The sequence below is a fragment of the Doryrhamphus excisus genome, linkage group LG2 (genome assembly GCF_037039965.1).
Source record: "Doryrhamphus excisus strain RoL-2023G ecotype Guam linkage group LG2, RoL_Dexc_Guam_v1.1, whole genome shotgun sequence".
Taxonomy (NCBI): domain Eukaryota; kingdom Metazoa; phylum Chordata; class Actinopteri; order Syngnathiformes; family Syngnathidae; genus Doryrhamphus; species Doryrhamphus excisus.
In genome coordinates, this window is record NC_136358.1 from 13,276,860 (window position 1) to 13,296,408 (window position 19,549).

A 19,549-nucleotide genomic window follows, 5' to 3' on the forward strand; every position below is an offset into this window, starting at 1 on the left:
TGGCTTTGGGTCACAGAGTGTTCTGTTTGTATACAAAGTACGTCACAGCCATGCGTTAAACTGCCTCACCCCCCCCCCCCTTCCAAGCCACTCCCTCGTCTTCCTCTTTCTCTCCAACACATCCCCCACCCCTCCTCCGTCTCCTGGCTGATGCAATGCTTATAAAGGGTGAGTCCACATCCCTCCTATAGCAGAACACTTGTCCCTTCCGTGCATGCATTTTGGAGGATTTTGGTTACATTTAAGAGGGAGGCTAAAAAAATTATCAAAGATCACTGTTACACACCATTTGGTGTAGGTACACAAATAGCATCTTTTTAGTGTCTTGTATCACCTCTTTGGTAATTCCTAGCCTTTATTTTAAACTAAATTCCAAGGATCAGTCAGCTTTTGGAGTCATTTTTTGTGATCAACTGGGTTTTTTATTTTAACCAGAAGGAATTTTAAAAACCATTCAGCCACACCTTCATCAGGTAAGAATGCCAGCATGTCATGTTCTTGGTGGGTAGAAAAAAGCGGAAAGTGATTATAATATATAGTTTCTTCCAAATGAACATCATTTATAGTTGTGTTTTGTTTGAGTCTTTTAGAAATATCCCAATCCCCTGTGGGTTGTATCTTAGAAAATATGACAGAAAATGTCTTATTAGGTCACCCTGGCACATGAATAAATAATAAGACGTCTCGTCAGGGGTTGCGGTGTTATAATGGTGACTTGATGCAAATCAAACACTAAAAGTGATGGAAAAAGGTCTAATGTGAGCGTGATGTTGCATCATGGTGCAAGTAGAAATATGAGAAGCGGGCCATGCCCATAAACGGACAACACGTGCCATTGTTTCCACTGATGCCGGTCATTGGGCCTAATGTGATTAAACTGATCCGGGGTCAGACTTCGTGGGGCTATTTGGGTGCGTTGTGCAGGTTTGGGTTTTATGAACTAAATATACGACAATGTCCTGTCTGAGTGGCTCAGTCACCAGGCTTGAAATGTGATGAAAAGACACTCTGTCTAATGAATGCCCCTTATTTTGAAGAAAACGTCCCTTATTTTTAAATATAAATGTTGACAGGTGTGGCCCTGTTGTGATTTGTTTTAATGATTTCAGATGCTAATTTAGCGCTAAATCCACACTGCGGCTTTTCGTCATTAAGCGTCAATGGATGGGGCTGAGGTGATGTCGGGTGGACTCAGATGCCGGTCTGGTATTTTTCCACTGCCGGTGCGTCAAGCCCCCCGTCCCCCTCCACTTCCCCCTCCCACGGCTGAGAAGTCACATGATCTGGCAAGGGGCGTGCGCACACTCTAATATTGATTATTCCGAGGCTCTGTGAGCGTCCATGGTTAGAAATAAAACAAAAAAAGGGGGTGGAACTCTTTAACCAGTTGAGTCACAATTCCATTGTGACACAGCAGAGTTTCCCAACCTTAATTGAGCCAATATGAGGAAAATCTTACAGCACACCAAACAAAATGTCACAAAAAGTATATATGCGGTCTGGAATCACTGCTCTAAAATAATAGAGTGACTTTTGTTGACATACTTAAAAACATCTGATGACTGAGAAACATCTTTCTTCCTTCCAGTATGAAACAAACAGAGATGAGCAGTTTTTCTCGCGAAGAAGACAACAGCAGCACCAACAGCAACGAGTACAATTACCCCGACTGCCCTAGCAAGGTCCCGCTGAATGGGTGAGAGAATGTTCAGAACGTCACATCATTCCACGTGTTTAAGTGCCTGTGAAGCTAAATGTAAACCTGTCTCTTCAAGCCAATATGCAGACATCGAAGCAGAGAGTGAAAACTTCCTCCCAGAGCAAAACCTTGGCAAGAAGAAGTATGTGACAGAATATGTAAGTTTTCGGCTTTTTTAATTTTTTTATTTACGCTCATATGAAAAAATGGATGAGTTATCGTTTCTAATGACGGAAGCTGTCCCTCCACAGCACCAAGGCAATGCCTCCTTTGGCATGTCCGTTTTCAACCTGGGCAACGCCATTATGGGAAGTGGCATCTTAGGGCTGTCCTACGCCATGGCCAACACCGGCATTGCTCTATTTGTGTGAGTATATACTTTGTATATAAAATAGCCACAGCAAAGGCCTGGCTTTGGTTTCACGTTGCAGTTTCAGCAGCTGCAGTTTAGCTCTGCAAGGTTGCAGGTGCTTTCCCGCCAGCAAGGGCGTGTGACCTTCAAAGTATACAAATGCAACCCACTGGTGTGTTTCTGGTAGATAAAGTAGCGGAGAGGGAGAGATAAGGCTGAATGGGAAGGTCTCAGTCATGTAACGAAGCCATGCGTCACTTCCGGGGGCCAGCGTTAGGTTACAAACTAAAGGAGTGGCATCTTAAGTCGAGCTAATCCTAAAGAGTGAATGGCATTGACTATCAAGCCACCAGCTCCCGTACAGTCGGGATTAGCTGCATACCGCCACAAAATACAGGTACCCCGGCTCATCTAAAACTGTGGTTATGATTGACACCGCCAGAGAGGACTATAAGGTCACATTCAAGAAGAAAGTACGGGCTGCAGATTCATTTTCATACACCCTATTAATACCCTGTGCACACTTGGAGCACCAAGAGGATTCCATACGGGATGACCTTTCCACCTGACTAATGTGACATTTCTCAATTGCCGTCATGTTCTGTGCTGACGCAGAAATACAAATAAAAAAAGAAAAAGCACATATCTAATATGCATCTAAGGCAATGGACTCATGCAGAACCTGATGCATCTATGCACTTTCAATCAGTGATTCATACACTGTGTTAAATGGGCTGAAAATGACTATTTATGATGAATAATATATATCTTTGTTCATCTATCTGCGGCAGACAGTGTGAGGGCCACATTGGGGAAAAAAAATCAGAGAAGTTGTAAATTTAAAGTCGTAAACTTCTTCACTTCCGCCTCCCTTACCTCAACCCTTCCACAAGCCCAAGGCCGAAGGTCACATGAGTCGCCCATTTCCTTTTCATCGCTGTCTCAGGCCAAGTTTTTTTTACTTGACATAAATTTATGACAGTAAAGCGGTAAATCTTACGATTTTTTTTTCTCGCAAATTCATTCTCTTAATATTACAACTTTTTTTAGGACTTCTCTAGGCATTAGTTTAGTTACTTTTATTGGTATTTTTCTCGTCAGTTTGCAACGTTGTTCTTGTAAATTTCCGACTTCAATGTCCTAAATTTCCAACTTTATCGTGTCAATTTACTACTTTTTTTTCATGTAAATTGACACCTTTTTTTCTCATAAATGTACGACTATATTCTCGTAATATTACGACTTTTTCTTGTAAATTTCTGTCTTTTTTTCTATAGTATTAATTCTTCTACCTTTCACTATACGTCACTGCCATAGATGGATAGGACACAGTATTTGGGCCATATTGGAAAAAAAAGACATTTTAAGAATAAAGTTGTACGTTTAAAATAAAAAATATATACAATTCATGAGAATTAAGTCATAAATTGAATCCACTAAATGGCACATGATTAACATGATCATTATTTCGGAATATTTATCAAAAGTAAAATATGTGCCTTGGCTCAACAAAAGTTGGTAAATTAAAAATACATATATACATAATACATATATATATATAAATATTCCATTTTGTGGACAGGATCCTCCTTGTGGCGGTGGCTATCTTCTCCTTGTACTCTGTGCACTTGCTGCTGAAGACAGCCAATGAAGGAGGTGAGTCTGGCTTTTTTTTAAATATATACAATATGTCAAATCTTCGAAATGAGGAGTTTAATTTGCCACTTTTTAAAAAGGTGCGCTGGTGTATGAGCAGCTAGGCTACAAAGCCTTCGGGATGCCTGGCAAACTGGCCGCTTCCTGCTCCATCACCATGCAGAACATCGGAGGTGAGTGTCATGGATTGGAATCCAAATGTATATTAATAGTTGCACAATCACTCTATGTCTGGAGGAAGAATGAAAACATCAGGGTGGAAAAGCAGCATGCGTAGCTTCCAGTAACAACTTGAGTCAGAAACTCTTTTTTTCCCCATACCACGGAACAACTGGGCCCCTCAGCAAATATTTAACTGTGCTAAATGTGTTGTGGAATCCTCTCACTTGGGGGGAAAAAAATTGCTAACTTAATTTTTATTTTGGTCTTTCAGCCATGTCGAGCTACCTTTACATCGTCAAGTACGAGCTGCCCATTGTCATCCAGGCTTTTGTGGGAAACAATGGGTGAGTACATGTTCTAAATGTATTCTAGTCAATTAATCACTCACCTACAGTCAGCAGGTGCGTGGTTCTCAAAAGCAAATAACCACCAGGGTCAAAAATAAGCTGTGGTATAGCATACAGCAGCTTTAGCAGCTTATGTGCTGTAAAATGTTGAAACCCATGCTTGTTACACTTTGTTGGCTACAATTACCTCTGGTTCTTTTAACTATGTTTATTATTACTATATGACCAGTCCAGGGTGTACCCCGCCTCTTGCCCAAAGTCAGCTGGGATAGGCTCCAGCATACACTTGCACTTCTCAGGCAGGTTGCAGTACAGTTCTACACAACTGTAACCATAACAATAAAATCAATACCTCTCACAAACATGTGGGAGATGCTTAGAACTTGTCCAATGACAGGCAAGTTTATCCAAGTGGCCATTCAAAAGGCCCTTTTAGTCGCCGGCAGCTGGTGCCGGATGGAGACAGTGTGTGCGTGTGAGTGCGTGGGTTTAGCTCAATCATCGCAACCTTGCCTTTCATCACTCTTGTAGCTTGACGGCCGTTTTTTCTCACTGCGGCTTTCGAGATCCACATCTCAATGTCTGAAAATGTCAACTTTGCCTTACATCTGGTGCCCATTAGAAAGCAGGCTTGACCACAGTTCCATGATTATAATTAGAGGATGACTCAGGAAGAACATAACACGTATCGCTATCGTAAAGGCCAAGAAAGAAAAGGAAGCAGGAAGTTTAAAATTACTAAATTATGTAGAATATTTTAAAACTTGGCCATAATAATACACAAATAGTTAATTGACTACCCTTTTGTTGGTGTCAAGTTGCCATTATTGTATGTATTCTATTGTCCTGTATTTGCGGGACATTACGCTCTATAAAATGCATGTGTTGTGTTTTCCAGGGAATGGTACACCAACGGAGATTACCTGGTCCTACTTGTGTCACTTGTTATTATTCTGCCACTCTCGCTGCTCAGGAATTTGGGTAAGCAACGTCTAAATGTTCCCAAATCATAAGAAACGCAGCATTCGGCAGATTTTGAATGGATTTCACGACTTATGTTTGTGTCCTCCTCCTCATCAGGTTACCTAGGTTACACAAGCGGCCTGTCCCTCCTCTGCATGGTGTTCTTCCTGATTGTGGTGAGTATGTAAAATACATACATCGCCGTTTGCCAGTCTTGTACAGTGATGACAAAGCAGGAAATCCTAGAACAAAGCATCATAAAACAATAGCGGTCATGCACAATTGACTGCAGTGGGATTTTTTTCCAGTACTCCTCATAGATGATGCTGGGAATTCCGACTAACGTGCCTCTTAAAGGCAAATTCTCTCCATGTGTGGCCTTATAAAAGCCCTAATTATTATAATTAGCCAATAACATAATGGGAATGGGGCAATTTGGCTTCCAGTGACGTATCTACTGTAATTCTTTCCACCGTCATCATGAGTCAATGCTTTGTCGCTTTGTTCCTCCAGGTGATTATTAAGAAGTTCCAGATCCCGTGCCCTCTTCCTGAAGATGTCCACAATGTGAATGAGACATTTAGTAAACTCCTCAATGCCACTTTGTCTCCAAACAACACCACTGCCGTGGACTACAGCGATGTCTGCACACCCAAATACTTTGTCTTCAACTCTCAGGTGAAGATCTGTGACTTGCAATGACATGTGGACTGAAAAAAAAATACACATACACACATTTATAGTTGTGTTCTTCCTCCTTCCAGACTGTCTACGCTGTTCCCATCCTGACCTTCGCCTTTGTGTGCCACCCTGCTATCCTCCCCATGTATGAGGAGCTTAAAGAGTAAGTTTCTTTCACTTTTGAGTTCCAAAATCGCACCTGTGCTCTTATCTGACCTGACACATTGCCTGGTGTGGAAAGTAATTCAAACATCTCCGCTCCCTTCCCCATGCAGCCGTTCCCGCAGAAAGATGCAAGGAGTAGCCAACGTGTCCTTCCTGGCCATGTTTATCATGTACCTCCTGGCTGCTCTCTTCGGATATCTGACCTTCAATGGTGAGTGCCTCCAACCCGCTGAAGATTAAGTAATACATTAGGGATTTGATTTAGATGCACAAATTGGTCAAATTATTTGTTAACATTTTAAAATCACATTAGAGATTGTTACATCAGCCTTTTTTATCGCAGTATTTGAAATGTTTTAACATGTTTTCAAAGTATCGTACGCAACTTCAACTTGTACTTGTACACGATCTTGGCTCTTATAGGCCCCCGTAGTCAAGAGCTAAGCTAATGGCGTTTGGCAAGGCATTGTTTATATACCATTTCGATTCCAAATAAGCGTTTTTACGTGCGTTTTGAAGATGAAAATGTTGCAACGATAACTTGCGTCGTAAAATTACCTTTTGAAATGGACTGAAACCACAGGGCGACGTGTGCACTGTCAGCAGCGAGCGTGTACCGGGTACAGCTAAAGCGATGCAATGCAGTGCATTATGGGATTTGTAGTATCGGAGGCGCCTTCTATATATGATATTATTGTGCTTGGTCCGCACACTGTAGATGTTAAACGTTACATTAATTATCTGTTAACAATTTCAATTCACATTACAGATTTTTACATCAGCCTTTTTTATTATCCCAGTATTTGAACATTTTTGCTAATGTACGGCTTGTTATAAATTCCATGCCTTTGAGACAAGGAAATGCATTGTTATATGTGAAATGGTTTGTCCATGAGGATTTCCGAAACAACTAGAATCTGAACTTAGTAAAAAATAACACAAAAATCTCAGTAGAATTTTTTTTTCAAATTATCGTACATAACTTTAACAAGAGCTAAGCTAATGGCGTTTGACGAGGGTTTTTTTTTTTATATACCATTTCGATTCCAAATAAGCGTTTTAACGTGCGCTTTGAAGACGAAAATGTTGCAACGATAACTTGTGTCGTAAAATTACCGTTTTTAATGGACTGAAACTACAGGGCGACGAGTGTGCTACTCGAGCAGCTAGCGTGTACCATGTACATCTAATGCTATGCAATGCAGTGCATTATGGGATTTGTAGTATCGGAGGCGCCTGCTCTATATGATATTCTAGATGTTAAATGTTACAAGGGTTACCGACGTGGATTAGTGTGAGTTGTATTTTAAGGAGCTAAAAGTACAAATATACCCTTTTTGAGTGTATATTGTAATGTCCCAATATGCTAAATAGCCTAAGTTTGAGTGGAGTAGCTTTCTCAATCCAAAATAAATAAAGGTTTTCATGGTAGCGGCTTATGTAACATTGTGAAAAAGGCCACCTGGTGCACACTGTAGTATTATTTGTGTTCCTGTTCTTCAGTGCACAGGGAGAGTTCAAGCTGGTTATACAAGATAGCTAGAAAAAGCAATACTGTATAGTCCTACCGCAGCTTTGGAACAAAACGTGCCCAAATAATTAGTTTCCTCATGATTTTGTGACATCGCTCACACCACAGTGCATGTGGAGCCCGAGCTGCTGCACACCTACTCCAGGGTCTACAAGTTCGATACCATCCTGCTGATCGTCCGCCTGGCTGTGCTCACCGCTGTCACCCTCACCGTCCCCGTGGTGCTCTTTCCTGTAAGAGTCGCCGTTTTAATAAATCTTAAGATTCTTGGACTTCCATTTAACACGCATCCTCTTTCTGCAGATCCGTACCTCCATCAACCAGTTCCTGTGCGCCTCCAAGTTCAGCTGGATCCGCCACACCATCATCACGGTGGTCCTGTTGGCCGGCACCAATGCCCTCGTCATCTTCGTCCCAACCATTAGAGACATCTTCGGCTTTATCGGTGAGTGACATTGCGTGTAAAAAGCATGAAACCGAGCGTTGTCCATTTTACATCCTAAAATGTCTCCTTATCCTTCTCCCATGCAGGTGCATCTGCTGCAGCCATGCTCATCTTCATCTTGCCCTCTGCTTTCTACATCAAACTTGTCAAAAAGGAGTCGATGAAGTCCATCCAAAAGATCGGGGTAAGTCCCTTCTTGCTTGTTTTTAAACTCCAGCAACATTTGAAGCTCAATGGAACTACGTCCTCCTCCGTTCAGGCCACCGCTTTCCTTCTGTGTGGCTTCCTGGTCATGATTGGCAGCATGAGCCTCATCATCCTCGACTGGGTCCACAATGCAGCAGCGGAACACCCCGACGGACACTAGAACCGACACTCACATGATGACATTGTACAAAAAAGACACAAGAACTCATACTTGATGGATGGCTTTGACGGAGAACCAGACTACGCCATTCCAGGAGAATGTATACATGTACAGATGATGCTTTTTCACACCAAAGTATGGTGTTTTTTTTCCTCCCCCTTACTTTTTTTTAAATATATATACACAGACACACACATACATACACTTCTTTGTCTTTACCTGTATTGTTTTTGTAGTTGTTGTACAGCTGAAAACAAATCGAATGTGCCTCTCAGGTGGAGGTGGTACAAGGGTTCAAAAAGCAGCTTACACTCAGGTACGGTTCTGTTTTTGCAAGTGTGGCTGTGACCTCACAGATCAACAACAAATCCTGCTGACAAAACACAGTGCAAACCACCGAAACATTCACAGGAGAGGCAACAGACTTGAACGCTTTGCTTTTTTTTTGTTTTTTGTTTTGCTTTGCCAAACTTGTATTTGTATACCGAAAAGCACTTACTGTTCAGCACACTAGTGGAAAACACAGACTTGTTTCCACATACAGGAGGCCTACTCAGTATTTGTGACCTTGCTTGTGTGACGTCAGCAAAAGAACAACAAAAACCTGCCCGCTTTTTATAAGCAACACTGGGAGCTGCAGTCACTGGACTCTTTGACAAACTGTATTTATGAACCCGCTGATGTTGGGAGAAGCGTGAGGATCGACGACACTGGTGTGTGAGGGGACTAGATGTTTTTTTTCTGTATGGGAGAATACTTTGAATTTGACCATGTGCGGTCTTTGCTAAGGTAAACAAATGTCACACCGACAAACAATCATACCAAAAGTCTTTTACGACAGCTCATCATCGTGTGCACGTTTGGCTGTGCTTCCAATACTAAGGCAACACCAAGCTATTTATGGAAGACAGTGAAATCAATGTAAACTATTTTATTATATTTATATGATATTGTATGTATATATATATATGTATATATATCAATTGACTTAACTGTATATTTTTTTTATGATGCATTGGAGTGGCAAGCTGCAACTGTTCACCTGTCAAAACTGACTGAAATATCCTGCTGTGTCGATTTTGTGCAAATTTCTGTTACGTCGAGGTCACTGATAACGTAAACGCCACCTTGTCCCCCCTTTGACATTTTTGGTTGGAGAACAACCAGCTGTGGGCCTCAGGGGCAAAGAAGGCTTTGCCCACCAGTGTTACATTCTTGTTTCAATGAAACGATGTACATCCTGTAAAATTAAATTCAAAGATACTGTAACATGTTGTGAGTTTTTTGTCAAGTGACTTGGAGGATTATGCATTATCTAGGTTGCTATATGTATACCATTTATGTAAAGTGTATTTTAACTGCAGGTTAGAAGGTTTGCGTTGAAAAGGCCACTCAACTTTTTGTGCAAGCCTGCCCCCTGGTGGTCAACAGATAATATACCTGAGTATTGCCAATTCTGTAAAAATTATAATAGATCTATTAAACTTGTATGCTGTAGTTAGTGGAATAAAAACAAAAAATCAAAACGTCCGATAAAGACTCTCATCCAATCAGGAAGCAGTTATTTTATTTCACTACTCTCTGGATACTTTGGACATCTTGATGCATTGACATTCACTACACATCCAGGTGTGGATGGGGTTCATTTCACCTGATTTGTTCCCTCCCAGGACCCGTGTCTTATATCACACGCTCACTGCGGACTTGTTCTCCTGATTCTCAAGCAAACAGGGCAACAGTTATAATCAAAAACCTGGCCACTGAAATGAATGCAGGCTTTTAAACTATTTGAAATATTACAGAATATACTTCTTTTTTTTCTTTTTAAGAACAGATTTTTGCAATCAGGAGGAACCCGTAGTTCCGGCCAGCAGCCTAGAAGATTCTCTCAACAACAGAAGCAGACATGATTTACTAAGCGGTGCATTTTTTGTATCAAATTACCCAACCACCCCCAAAAGGCCACCCCGCTCTCATTACAGTAGTTCTGCAGGTCAGGATCTATGCAAAATAAAGGGCTCTTGCATTACAATTTTTGATTGGGTCATTCTTTTTTTTCCTAACAAAATATGAAAATCTATAGAAAAGCTATATAGTGTAGTTCATTAAAAGGTAGAGATATCAAAAACAGAAATCATGGCTCTCCATCATCGTTGAGTAAAGAGGCTAAATTCCAGCTGGAGGAAATTGCACTTGAGCTGCACAATGGGTTCTGTGAGGGCAGTGCTGCGCCACATTAAGGTGGCCATTCACTTTTTGCGCGCGTGTTTGTATTTGTCTACGTAGGCCTTCACCAGGTTGGCCACCTTACTTGCGTTCACCTCGCCACTCTTGCTGTGACACACCTGGGGACAGGGAAACAAACACACACACACAAAAAAACACAGCTACAGTCAAATGAAGCAGGATCAAACTGGCTCAGACAGAAAACAACCCTCCAACATTCATGGCGATATTTTTAAATAAAATGAGTGTGAAAATGCATACCTTCTCCACTGCTTTGCGGACAATCTCCTTGTACTCCTCTTTTGTGATTTCCTTCTTTTGGTAAAAAGGTTTTATGGCCGTCTTAACTTCATTTACAGCTTTCTCTTGGATTTGTTGTTTCTAAAGCATGCAGAGGACCTCATCAGAGACAGCATGATACAAAATAATGCTGAAAAGGCCATAGCTAATTACCTTTTCTTTTTTGGAGCTGTCAGCTAGAGCCTTGCTATGACGGCCTGACTGTGTTGTAGATGATGGTAGCACCTGGCTGACTGCTTGCTGACCTTGGGTTGCCACAGCAACAACTACTTTGTTTGGAGCAGGAAGCAGGCCCGGCTTTCCGTAAGTGCCCATAGTACTCACCATCTAGGGAAAACAAGGCTTTTAAAAGGATGATCAAAATGCAGAGTCAGGTGTCTTTACTTAAATGCATCATACCTGTGTGTGGCCATCAGCCTGAGACGCTGCTAACTGGCTGCCTTGCTGCATTGGTGGGGGTGGCGGGGGAGGTGGCGGGAGGACTGGAGTGCCAACAGCGGGCACCTGCAGCAGCGGCACGGCAGGGTGGAGGTGCACAGGGACTGGCGGGGCCATCGCGTACGGTGCGGTGGGCTGCAAGCTAACTGGCAGGGGTCCCCGAGGTCCCGGCAGGGGGAAGTGATGATGAAGGACGTTGAGCTGAGGTGGCGGCGGCGGAGGCATCACGGTCAGCACGGGTGCTGGCGCGTTGCCCGGTATGGTCTGAAGGGCAGGGTCACTTTTCAGGGGATCTAGAAATAAAAGGTTTGAAGGACTTTCAAGCAGAGTATAATACATATACAGTATACTATACAATGAAGAGCTTATGAAGACCTATGACACAAAAGCATTACAGTACAGCAGTAAGCATGCTCCGATCAATCAGCCACTGATCAGTGTTGGCCAATTTCAAAAGGAAAAATACATGATCAGCATATGCCAAAAAACCCCCAAAAAACCAAAAACGATGCTTGCGTTCTAATACTCTCCCCTTCACATGGTGCAGACTTGTGGCGGCAAACCCAAACAAACATGTCTGCTGTGTGGAATTTTGATGCAATTTGTGAGTGTGCAGTAAAATTTGCATCCTGCAACACCTCCGCAAAAAATATAGCAAGTTAAAAAGCTTTCATTTAATCCAGTGTTTAAAGAGCAAACACTTGAAAAAATCATGTAAAAATAAATAAAAATACAGTAAATCACTCTAGAATTGTCCTGACTTTTCTCCCTTTACGGCACCCCTGGCCAATACCACCAATTATAAATAAATGGAAACATATCCAATTAATCCATGTGACCAGTATCTGTAACGGCGGAGCTCACTCATGGTGACTCATTGCTTGACTCATTAGTATTGGAATCAGCAGCATAAGACCCTGATCGGAGCACCCTATACAGCAGTGTTTCCCAACCTTATTGAGCCAAGGCATGCAGTATATTTCATATATTATATATATATATATTTTACAACCTCAGACCACACCAACCAAGCATGCCTGTCTGTTGTACGAGTGGCAGTAGGTGGATACACAGGTTCATGATTATCTAACGTCTGTCATCTCTGCATGTCATTGCCTGCCTGGATAAAGGTAGATTATTTCTAGAAAAGAATGAACTTTTTTGGGGATCAATTAAGTGAAATTGAATAATTTCCCAAAGCACACTTGATGATCTCTCATTGAGCCACGGCACAGTGGTTGGGAATCACTTTTGTAGAGAGAACAGTAGAACGATTATAACCTGATGCTGGTTGCTCCTCCTCTGTTCTGTTCCAGGCTCCTGCTCCCCCTCTCTCCCTCTTGGAGTAATAATCCTGAACATCAGCAGGAAGTGTCCTCCGGACCGCCCAGCTGGATGCTGATGACCAGCCTGAGCGATCCAGCATGGAGTCGCCAGTCTCGGAGTCCTGTTTCCTGCGTCCACCACCGCGATTCTCGTTGAAGCGGCTGTAGGCGTCAGTCCCTGAATTGTTGCCCGTCCCTGAGTTGCTTCGTGGCTGCCTGTGGTTGTCATCCTCCTGCTGGTTGTGAAAGCCGCGGTTGCCACCGCCCCAACCTGCCCCGCGGCCATGTTCGTAGCCCCTCGACTCCCCCCTGCTTCCCCGATCTTCCCACCGGGAGCCACCGCCACCGCCAAGGTCCCGGCTCCTGCTCTCAGCTTCACTGCGAGTCTTTTCTGTCACCCAGTCAGGATTGTCTGACCAGCCCTGGCGTTCAGGTGATGCTTCGGCTGGGACGCCATTTTCAAAGCGACCAGCGCCTGCATGATACCGCCGTCCCTCGCTGCCATTCCCGCTGCCCTGCCCTGACCTCCAGCCACCCTGTCGGTCTTTTCGCTGGGGAGACTGATCTCTTAAGGGCAGGTGCTCAGGGCTGGACCCGCGTTTGTAAGATCTCGTTCTAGAGCGAGACCGTGACCTAGATCTGGAGCGACTCCTGGATCGCCTCCTCCTTCTGTCACGGCTACGGTCGCTCCTGGAGTAGTCCCTCTCTCTGTCTCGCCCCCGATCTCTTTCTCTGCTGCGAGGACGGGACGACTGGCTGGAGGGAGGGCTGCTGGCACGTTCTCTCGAATGAGAGCGGGAGCGCCTGGATTGCTCTCGTCTGGAGTCCCTCTTAGGGGACCAGGAGGAGGATGGGGAGTGGAAGCGAGAGCGTCGCTGCCTTCCATTCTTCCTCTCATGGCTCACGTCTCTCTCCTCGTGGTCCTTAGAACTTTCTACCTTAACAGAGGAAGGAATTTCGGCAGCAGCTGATGCCGTCCTCTCATGTGATACATCCAAATTGGTATTGCTACCATGCCCACTCGAGGGGGAACTACAGTCCATAGGAACTACATTAGTATCATCTTTGGTGAGACTGTCATCCTCGATTCTTTCTCCAGAAGTGTCCGCTTCTGCTGATTCTGCCGTTCCAAATGTTTTTGAACCAGAGTCCTCAGATTGTTTTGCTTCTTGGATAGCAACACTTTCCTCAGACTGTTCAGCAGGTTTGAGGATTTCACACACTACTGTCTGCTGATCATTCAAAGGCTTTGCATCATTGCTTTCTTCCGAGGCTGCACAAATCTCCATTTTATCATCCTGCTCAGTCATCTTGTCGCCGTCTGGAGACGTGAGGTTCTCTGGTTCAGAAGGCGAATCATCTTCTCTATTTGAAGTTGACATGTCAGGGGCTTCCTCTTCTTGCATGCTGGGTTTGCCATCTGAGCATGACTCAGGGCTTTTTGGAGAGGAGTTTGAGGGACAAGATGGGTGGCTGTCACCTTCATCTGCTTTTTGTTCATTTGAGTCTTCTTCAAGTGTCTCATTCGTGTCTTGCCCCACATCACGGCTTAAAGGTTCTGCAGATGTTTGTTCGTCAGGTGAATCCACGGCATCCTGTTCTGCACTAAGACTTCCTTCTGCATCAGAAGGCTGCTCGGGGTTGTTCATCTCATCCTCCACTTCATCTTGTTCTCCTTCCTTGTCAGTGCTGTCAACCCTATCCGCCTCATCATCCTCACTTGCTGTTGGGCTTCCAACAAACTCAGACGACTGCTTTTTTCCCGTGTTTTTCCGTTTCCCGCTGGCCTTTCGGTTTGTTACCTGCCTGAGCTTCCTCTTGCCTGGCACCTGAGAAGTCCGGCCAGGCTTGGAGGGCTGGTTGATGGATGAGTCTGAGTCGGACACACTGGACTGCGGCGGTGATGACTGGTCAGATACAGGCGCCTCACCCTGGGGTTTACTGTTGCGGCCTGATCTTCTGGACGGCATCGACTCTGCTTTTTTGCTGGGCGCTTTGGAGTTTGAGGCCCGTCCACCTCGCTTCTCTTCTCCTTTAGGACAAGTAATGGCGCAGACCACACCCTGGAAAACTGTACATCACAAAGTAGATGAGTAATGCTCCAATCACCATCCTCTTAATGCGTGAATCTATCAATGCAAGAATCACATTTTTATTAAAGTGGTCTACGCACCAAAATGACCAGGTCCAAATGATGACGTGGAGGTAAAGGGAGATGAACAGAGACCAAACGTAAATGGACTGTGGTTCCTAATAGTGGGAAGGAAACTGCGGGAGGCAAATGTGAAATGCATAATCAGCAGGGATTTAAGCTTCTTGTGCATTTTCAAAATTCAACAAAATCACTAACAACCTTGAGGTTCCAGTTGCGGTTATGGGAGCAGCAGGAGAGAACCACGGGCAGTCTTGCACCTGATGTTTGCAGCATTTAGTTTCATACAGTATGTCCTCTGTCACCAACAACGGCTCAGTGCTGCAAAAGGATGAAAATGTCATTGAAACTGTATCAAGGAAAAGGAAAATAGACTATCAATGTGATAATTGTATCACACGCTGATCTCAGCACAGCGCATGCTTTTTGTACAAGCTGTAGTGCTCATGTAAAACGTAAAGTGTTGATGTAATGTTACACTCAACCCCAGCTTTCGAAACTGTCTGTGTGTTTTGAGACTCCAAAAGGTTGTTGCTGCTGTATAAATAAATCTACTATTCTGTTGTAGTCCCTGCTTCAAGCCATACCATTATCATTTGTATAGACTTACATGTCCTGCGTTGATGTGGTTAATGAGATCAACACAGATGGCGGCCACGCACGGCACACTGTTTCTCTCACCTGAAGGATATGTCATACATTTTTTAAATGCCATACAATAAATGCACAGTATAAAAAAAACTAATCCAAAGCACACCTTTTTTCGGCTCACTGCCAATGGGTCATTGTTGCCTGCAAGATGTATTAAGAGATGATTAAAAACGGGTAAAAAAGTTACTTGAGTGTCAGGCTGACAACGTACATTTCCTCACAAGTCCTTTTGTTTTGGAATGAGCCATCGTCCTTGCCTTTTGCCTTACAGACCTTTTCCAAAGGTTGCTTCTGGGAAAGAAAATGAAATTCCAAACGTTCATAAACAGCCTTTTCATGTTAACAGTGAGATCATATTCCGACCACAAAGTGACATACTTGAGACACACTTCATGTTCGGTGTTTTGACCGCTTTGGGCTTCAGGTTCTGCTTCTCGTCTCCTCACAGGGACCTTCGATCAACATGGGTGGAAGTAAATTTAGTTTCAGTTGCCTGTACTGTCTTGCTTTGGGGGTGCAAGTAGTGATTAAGTCATGGTTTTATATTTAGGTTGAATGAGCAAAGCTTTGAGTCGCCTGTGTGTCAGACGATAGCCAGCAGCTGCGTGTAGCAATATCTGCCTACTCCTTCATTTTCATTGAATGATGTGTCTGTATTAATTTAAATCAGCAAGGACCCTGATGGTATAAACCCTTTTGTGGTTCCCAAACCTTTCAGTCCCCTGTGCCTTTAGATATTTGATCAGAAGCCATGTGCATCCTACTCCTGCACCCTTCATACGAAGCTTTGATAAAAACACCAAGTTCAATGTTTGTGGAAGGCTACTTTTGAAAGTCATATAAAATAAAAGCACTCAAAATGTGGGGCCTTATATATTTTTTTAATTGTGGCCCTCTTCATTTTGTAATTGTGAAATGAGAAATGGATAAACACACCTTCACACAGCATAGACTCCCATCCCATCTGTAAACATTTGTGAAGGGTCGTCTGTCCACTGGACAAGACGGGACCGTCTGCAACTGTTGGGGAAAAGAAAATCACCATAGCGTCTCAATTCGTCATTGGGTGCATCGTCATAGTTACCTTTATGCTAATAAATACTTAAATGTTCTCTGCTGGTGAATCAGTAGAACAGCCACTACTTGAGGAATTTGTTTACTTTCTTTTAATAACAGTCTGCAAAAATGCTGGGCTTCAATTCGTTCTATTGCGCTGATAAGGCGTGATACTTTTGATTCATCATGGCAGTGGAACATCCAAAGGAACGCCTTAAAAGATCACTTGGGGTGCAATCAAAATATTTAACGACCATGTGTTTCAGTGTCATGCCAATCAGAGGATGAAGCGTGAAGCAATGTTTACGGTAGCTCGTGATCAAACTGTATCTTAGGTATGTATGTGTGCACAATAATCGGGCCGATTACAGTGAAAATCAAACGCTCCTTTTCCGTGACGTGGAGCAAACGGCCTGTCGTAACTTCTCTGTCAAATCAACTGTACTTGAGTCCTGCACAAACTATATCGATCTTGGTCTTGAGAAGCAGGAAGTTATTGGTATGGGCATGGAAAAAAAATCATGCAGTCCTCATTTTGCATGTACTGTATACTTGTGTGTTTACATTCCATTTATGAGTCTTAAAGGGTCCACAATAGTGCATTGGAAGTGAAATCTTGCCTTGATGCTGTAATTGCCGACACAATTTCCACGTTTGGCGGTCATAAACGGTCTGTAGGTCCACATATTATCGTTTTGACATCATTAAATACTTCATAATGCATAATGGGGTTGTTTAAAGAATGCCATTTATTATTTATCACCACCATTTGTTTTAAAAGATTCATATAACAGTAGTGAAATAATTATAATGTTAAAATGTTATTTAAAACAGTGCTAAGCAGTTAAAGGTTTTATATGGTGACGGTTTGGTCTCTCGAACGGTTTATACTTTTGCAACACATCTCTGATCACAAGCACCATGGAGATGGAAAGATAATGTGTCAGAGTTGAAGGTCACCTCTGCCCAAGTCAGGAGGCATCCGAGGCAGAAGACATGGCAGCAGCTGTCGGGCATGGCAAGCTCTCCTCTGGCCAGGACACCCAAGCAGATAGGACATCGCTCTGCCTCCTCGCCGTCGCTTCCATCGGGGTGCGGCCCCTGGCCATCTTAACACAGAGATACTAAATAAGCATTTAATATGCAGACATATGAGTGTCACAATATTACTGAGCCTCACCGCTCTCAGCTCCTGTCATGTCCAGCCCTGGGCTGTCCTGATCGCCACTACAACAAAGAGGAGGGTCAGCCATCAATGAAAATCTGCGGTTGAATTACAAGTGCAAAAAGAAGAAACGGGAGTGAAACCATAAACATTTTTGGAGGAACCAATTTATTGCAAACAAGCATTAAACTCAAACAGGCTGTTCATCGTCTGATCAAACCCCGACTCCACCCTCAAGAGTTGGTTCCGGCACACTTTTAGTTCGTTGAAATTTTTGTCCACACAAACGAGGGTCTTCAGTCATGACGGAGACCCCCTGCAACATCGTCACATAGCCATTTGACGCCCCTGCACAACCTGAAGCTCCATTTTTTCCATAATTCCAGATCATGATGGCGCCCCTTTCACTGTGCCATGTGGAGAACACCTCAACGGGAATCTTCTTGTCATACCAGTACCGTTGGAAGCCATGCGGACCATCAAGATTAATGTTCATTCTGACAAGATCACAACATGCTTTTGGTCTTACATGAACAGCCTATTTCAGTTGACTGGTTGTATGCAATAAATTGTTTACTCAAAAATGTTTAAGGCTCTGTGTCATTTCTTCTTTTCTAATATTGCACAAAGTGAAACCCACAACCGTAAGTTGACAAGTTTATGTTCTGTTGTTAAATAAGATTTAAAAAATGACATAATGTTGCAGTTCTTATGGCACAAACCAAAAAGCTGTTCGAACCATCCATAAACATCACATTGAGTAGGAATTTCTGAGTAGGAATTTTTGCATCACAGGCAAACAGACGATTATTACAACACCACAAATAGATTGTTATCCTGCGGGAAAACAAATACAATACAACGCTATATACAATATGTTTAATCATATTAACACACAGCTATATGGAAAAATAAACAGAAGATAACGGAATACATCATCGAGCCTCGAGTATTCAGTAAGTCGGTATCAATTGTATCAATATTTGGATCGATCCGCCCACTTTTAGTTTAAGTATTGAATAACCGTACATCCAAATGTTTCACTTGCATTAATTTGATTGTTAGATTTGATGGAAATTATATCACAATAGTAAGGTGCTCCATTGACAACAATAAACATTGGTGTGAAACTAATTAGCTTTCGTGTCTTGTCAAATCCATTCGGTTCGGTTTCCTTCCAACAGCACAATTTATTTTACAACAGAAATATAGTCACGCTGAAAGGCATGGGTCTAAGTTCCAACACACACAAATGAGCTTCTTCTATCAGAGTAAACATGAAGCGGATAACATGGTTGTTATGCTTAGCAAGGTGAGCTAATACCCAAATAGCTTCGTGGCTGTTAGCACGCTAACAAGCACAGCTAACCGTGCGTATGTTACGCTGAATGCAGTGAAGGTCACAGGTTAGCTATCAGGCTAATAGCAAGCTCATCTTAAGTTTAACTCAATAGCTAACTAGCTGCTTTGAATAACAACACAACACCTGCTTACGTCGTGAAAACAAGCGACCACTCGAGGCTAGTTAGCAGCAAGCAACTGTCGCTACTCACCGGATAAAAGTGCTCCTGTGCTTGGCCTTTACACGCCAAACCGTGTTGAGGACCCAAACTTTTTTTCTATGAAATGCTAACAAACCGCTGAGCTAAGCGTGGTAAGCTAAACTTGTTTGTGGCTAAAAACCGAGGACAGATTTCAGAAATTCTCGGCCACATGTCCCGGTAGTGTGGCTGGTAGTTTTAGCGAGTAGCTTTCCCTACTGGATACGCCGAGCATTGCAAGGACATGATGGAAAGGAGCCTCCTGGCTCCAGTGCAAGCGTTTACATTTCTTACATTAGATAAGCATCCTGGATAGAATATCACAAT

At 43.1% G+C, this 19,549-nt stretch overlaps 2 protein-coding genes across 2 annotated transcripts; one reads left to right on the forward strand and one right to left on the reverse strand.

Moving 5' to 3' along the window:
* The first annotated feature begins 177 nt into the window (after positions 1 to 177).
* slc38a2 (solute carrier family 38 member 2) lies at positions 178 to 9,637 on the forward strand. Its single transcript, XM_058078070.2, has 16 exons — positions 178 to 473; positions 1,589 to 1,696; positions 1,776 to 1,857; positions 1,951 to 2,066; positions 3,634 to 3,707; positions 3,788 to 3,880; positions 4,141 to 4,213; positions 5,115 to 5,197; positions 5,297 to 5,355; positions 5,693 to 5,857; positions 5,944 to 6,023; positions 6,136 to 6,236; positions 7,665 to 7,789; positions 7,860 to 8,001; positions 8,088 to 8,185; positions 8,261 to 9,637. The coding sequence occupies exons 2-16, from the start codon at positions 1,590 to 1,592 to the stop codon at positions 8,366 to 8,368; spliced, it is 1,506 nt and encodes a 501-aa protein (XP_057934053.2). The 5' UTR covers positions 178 to 473; position 1,589; the 3' UTR covers positions 8,369 to 9,637.
* On the reverse strand, positions 8,544 to 19,461 carry scaf11 (SR-related CTD-associated factor 11). Its single transcript, XM_058078066.2, has 15 exons — positions 19,235 to 19,461; positions 17,697 to 17,743; positions 17,477 to 17,625; positions 16,397 to 16,480; positions 15,839 to 15,912; positions 15,672 to 15,751; positions 15,567 to 15,601; positions 15,420 to 15,490; positions 15,011 to 15,130; positions 14,831 to 14,925; positions 12,614 to 14,728; positions 11,294 to 11,625; positions 11,048 to 11,221; positions 10,856 to 10,975; positions 8,544 to 10,713 (listed from the first exon to the last, which is right to left on the reverse strand). Exons 2-15 carry the CDS (start codon positions 17,713 to 17,715, stop codon positions 10,618 to 10,620), a joined length of 3,564 nt encoding a protein of 1,187 aa, XP_057934049.2. The 5' UTR covers positions 17,716 to 17,743; positions 19,235 to 19,461; the 3' UTR covers positions 8,544 to 10,617.
* Positions 19,462 to 19,549: the final 88 nt, after the last annotated feature.

What these genes read in the sequence shown, in the direction of transcription:
- scaf11 (XM_058078066.2), bottom strand. An exon ending in GCCTCCTGACTTGGGCAGAG is followed by an intron (nt 16,481 to 17,476) that starts GTGACCTTCAAC and finishes TTTCCCCAACAG; the next exon opens with TTGCAGACGGTCCCGTCTTG. An exon ending in AAAAGGACTTGTGAGGAAAT is followed by an intron (nt 15,602 to 15,671) that starts GTACGTTGTCAG and finishes TACATCTTGCAG; the next exon opens with GCAACAATGACCCATTGGCA.
- slc38a2 (XM_058078070.2), top strand. Translation starts at nt 1,590, where the DNA reads ATGAAACAAACAGAGATGAGCAGTTTTTCTCGCGAAGAAGACAACAGC. An exon ending in CTCGCTGCTCAGGAATTTGG is followed by an intron (nt 5,198 to 5,296) that starts GTAAGCAACGTC and finishes CCTCCTCATCAG; the next exon opens with GTTACCTAGGTTACACAAGC. An exon ending in ATGTATGAGGAGCTTAAAGA is followed by an intron (nt 6,024 to 6,135) that starts GTAAGTTTCTTT and finishes TTCCCCATGCAG; the next exon opens with CCGTTCCCGCAGAAAGATGC.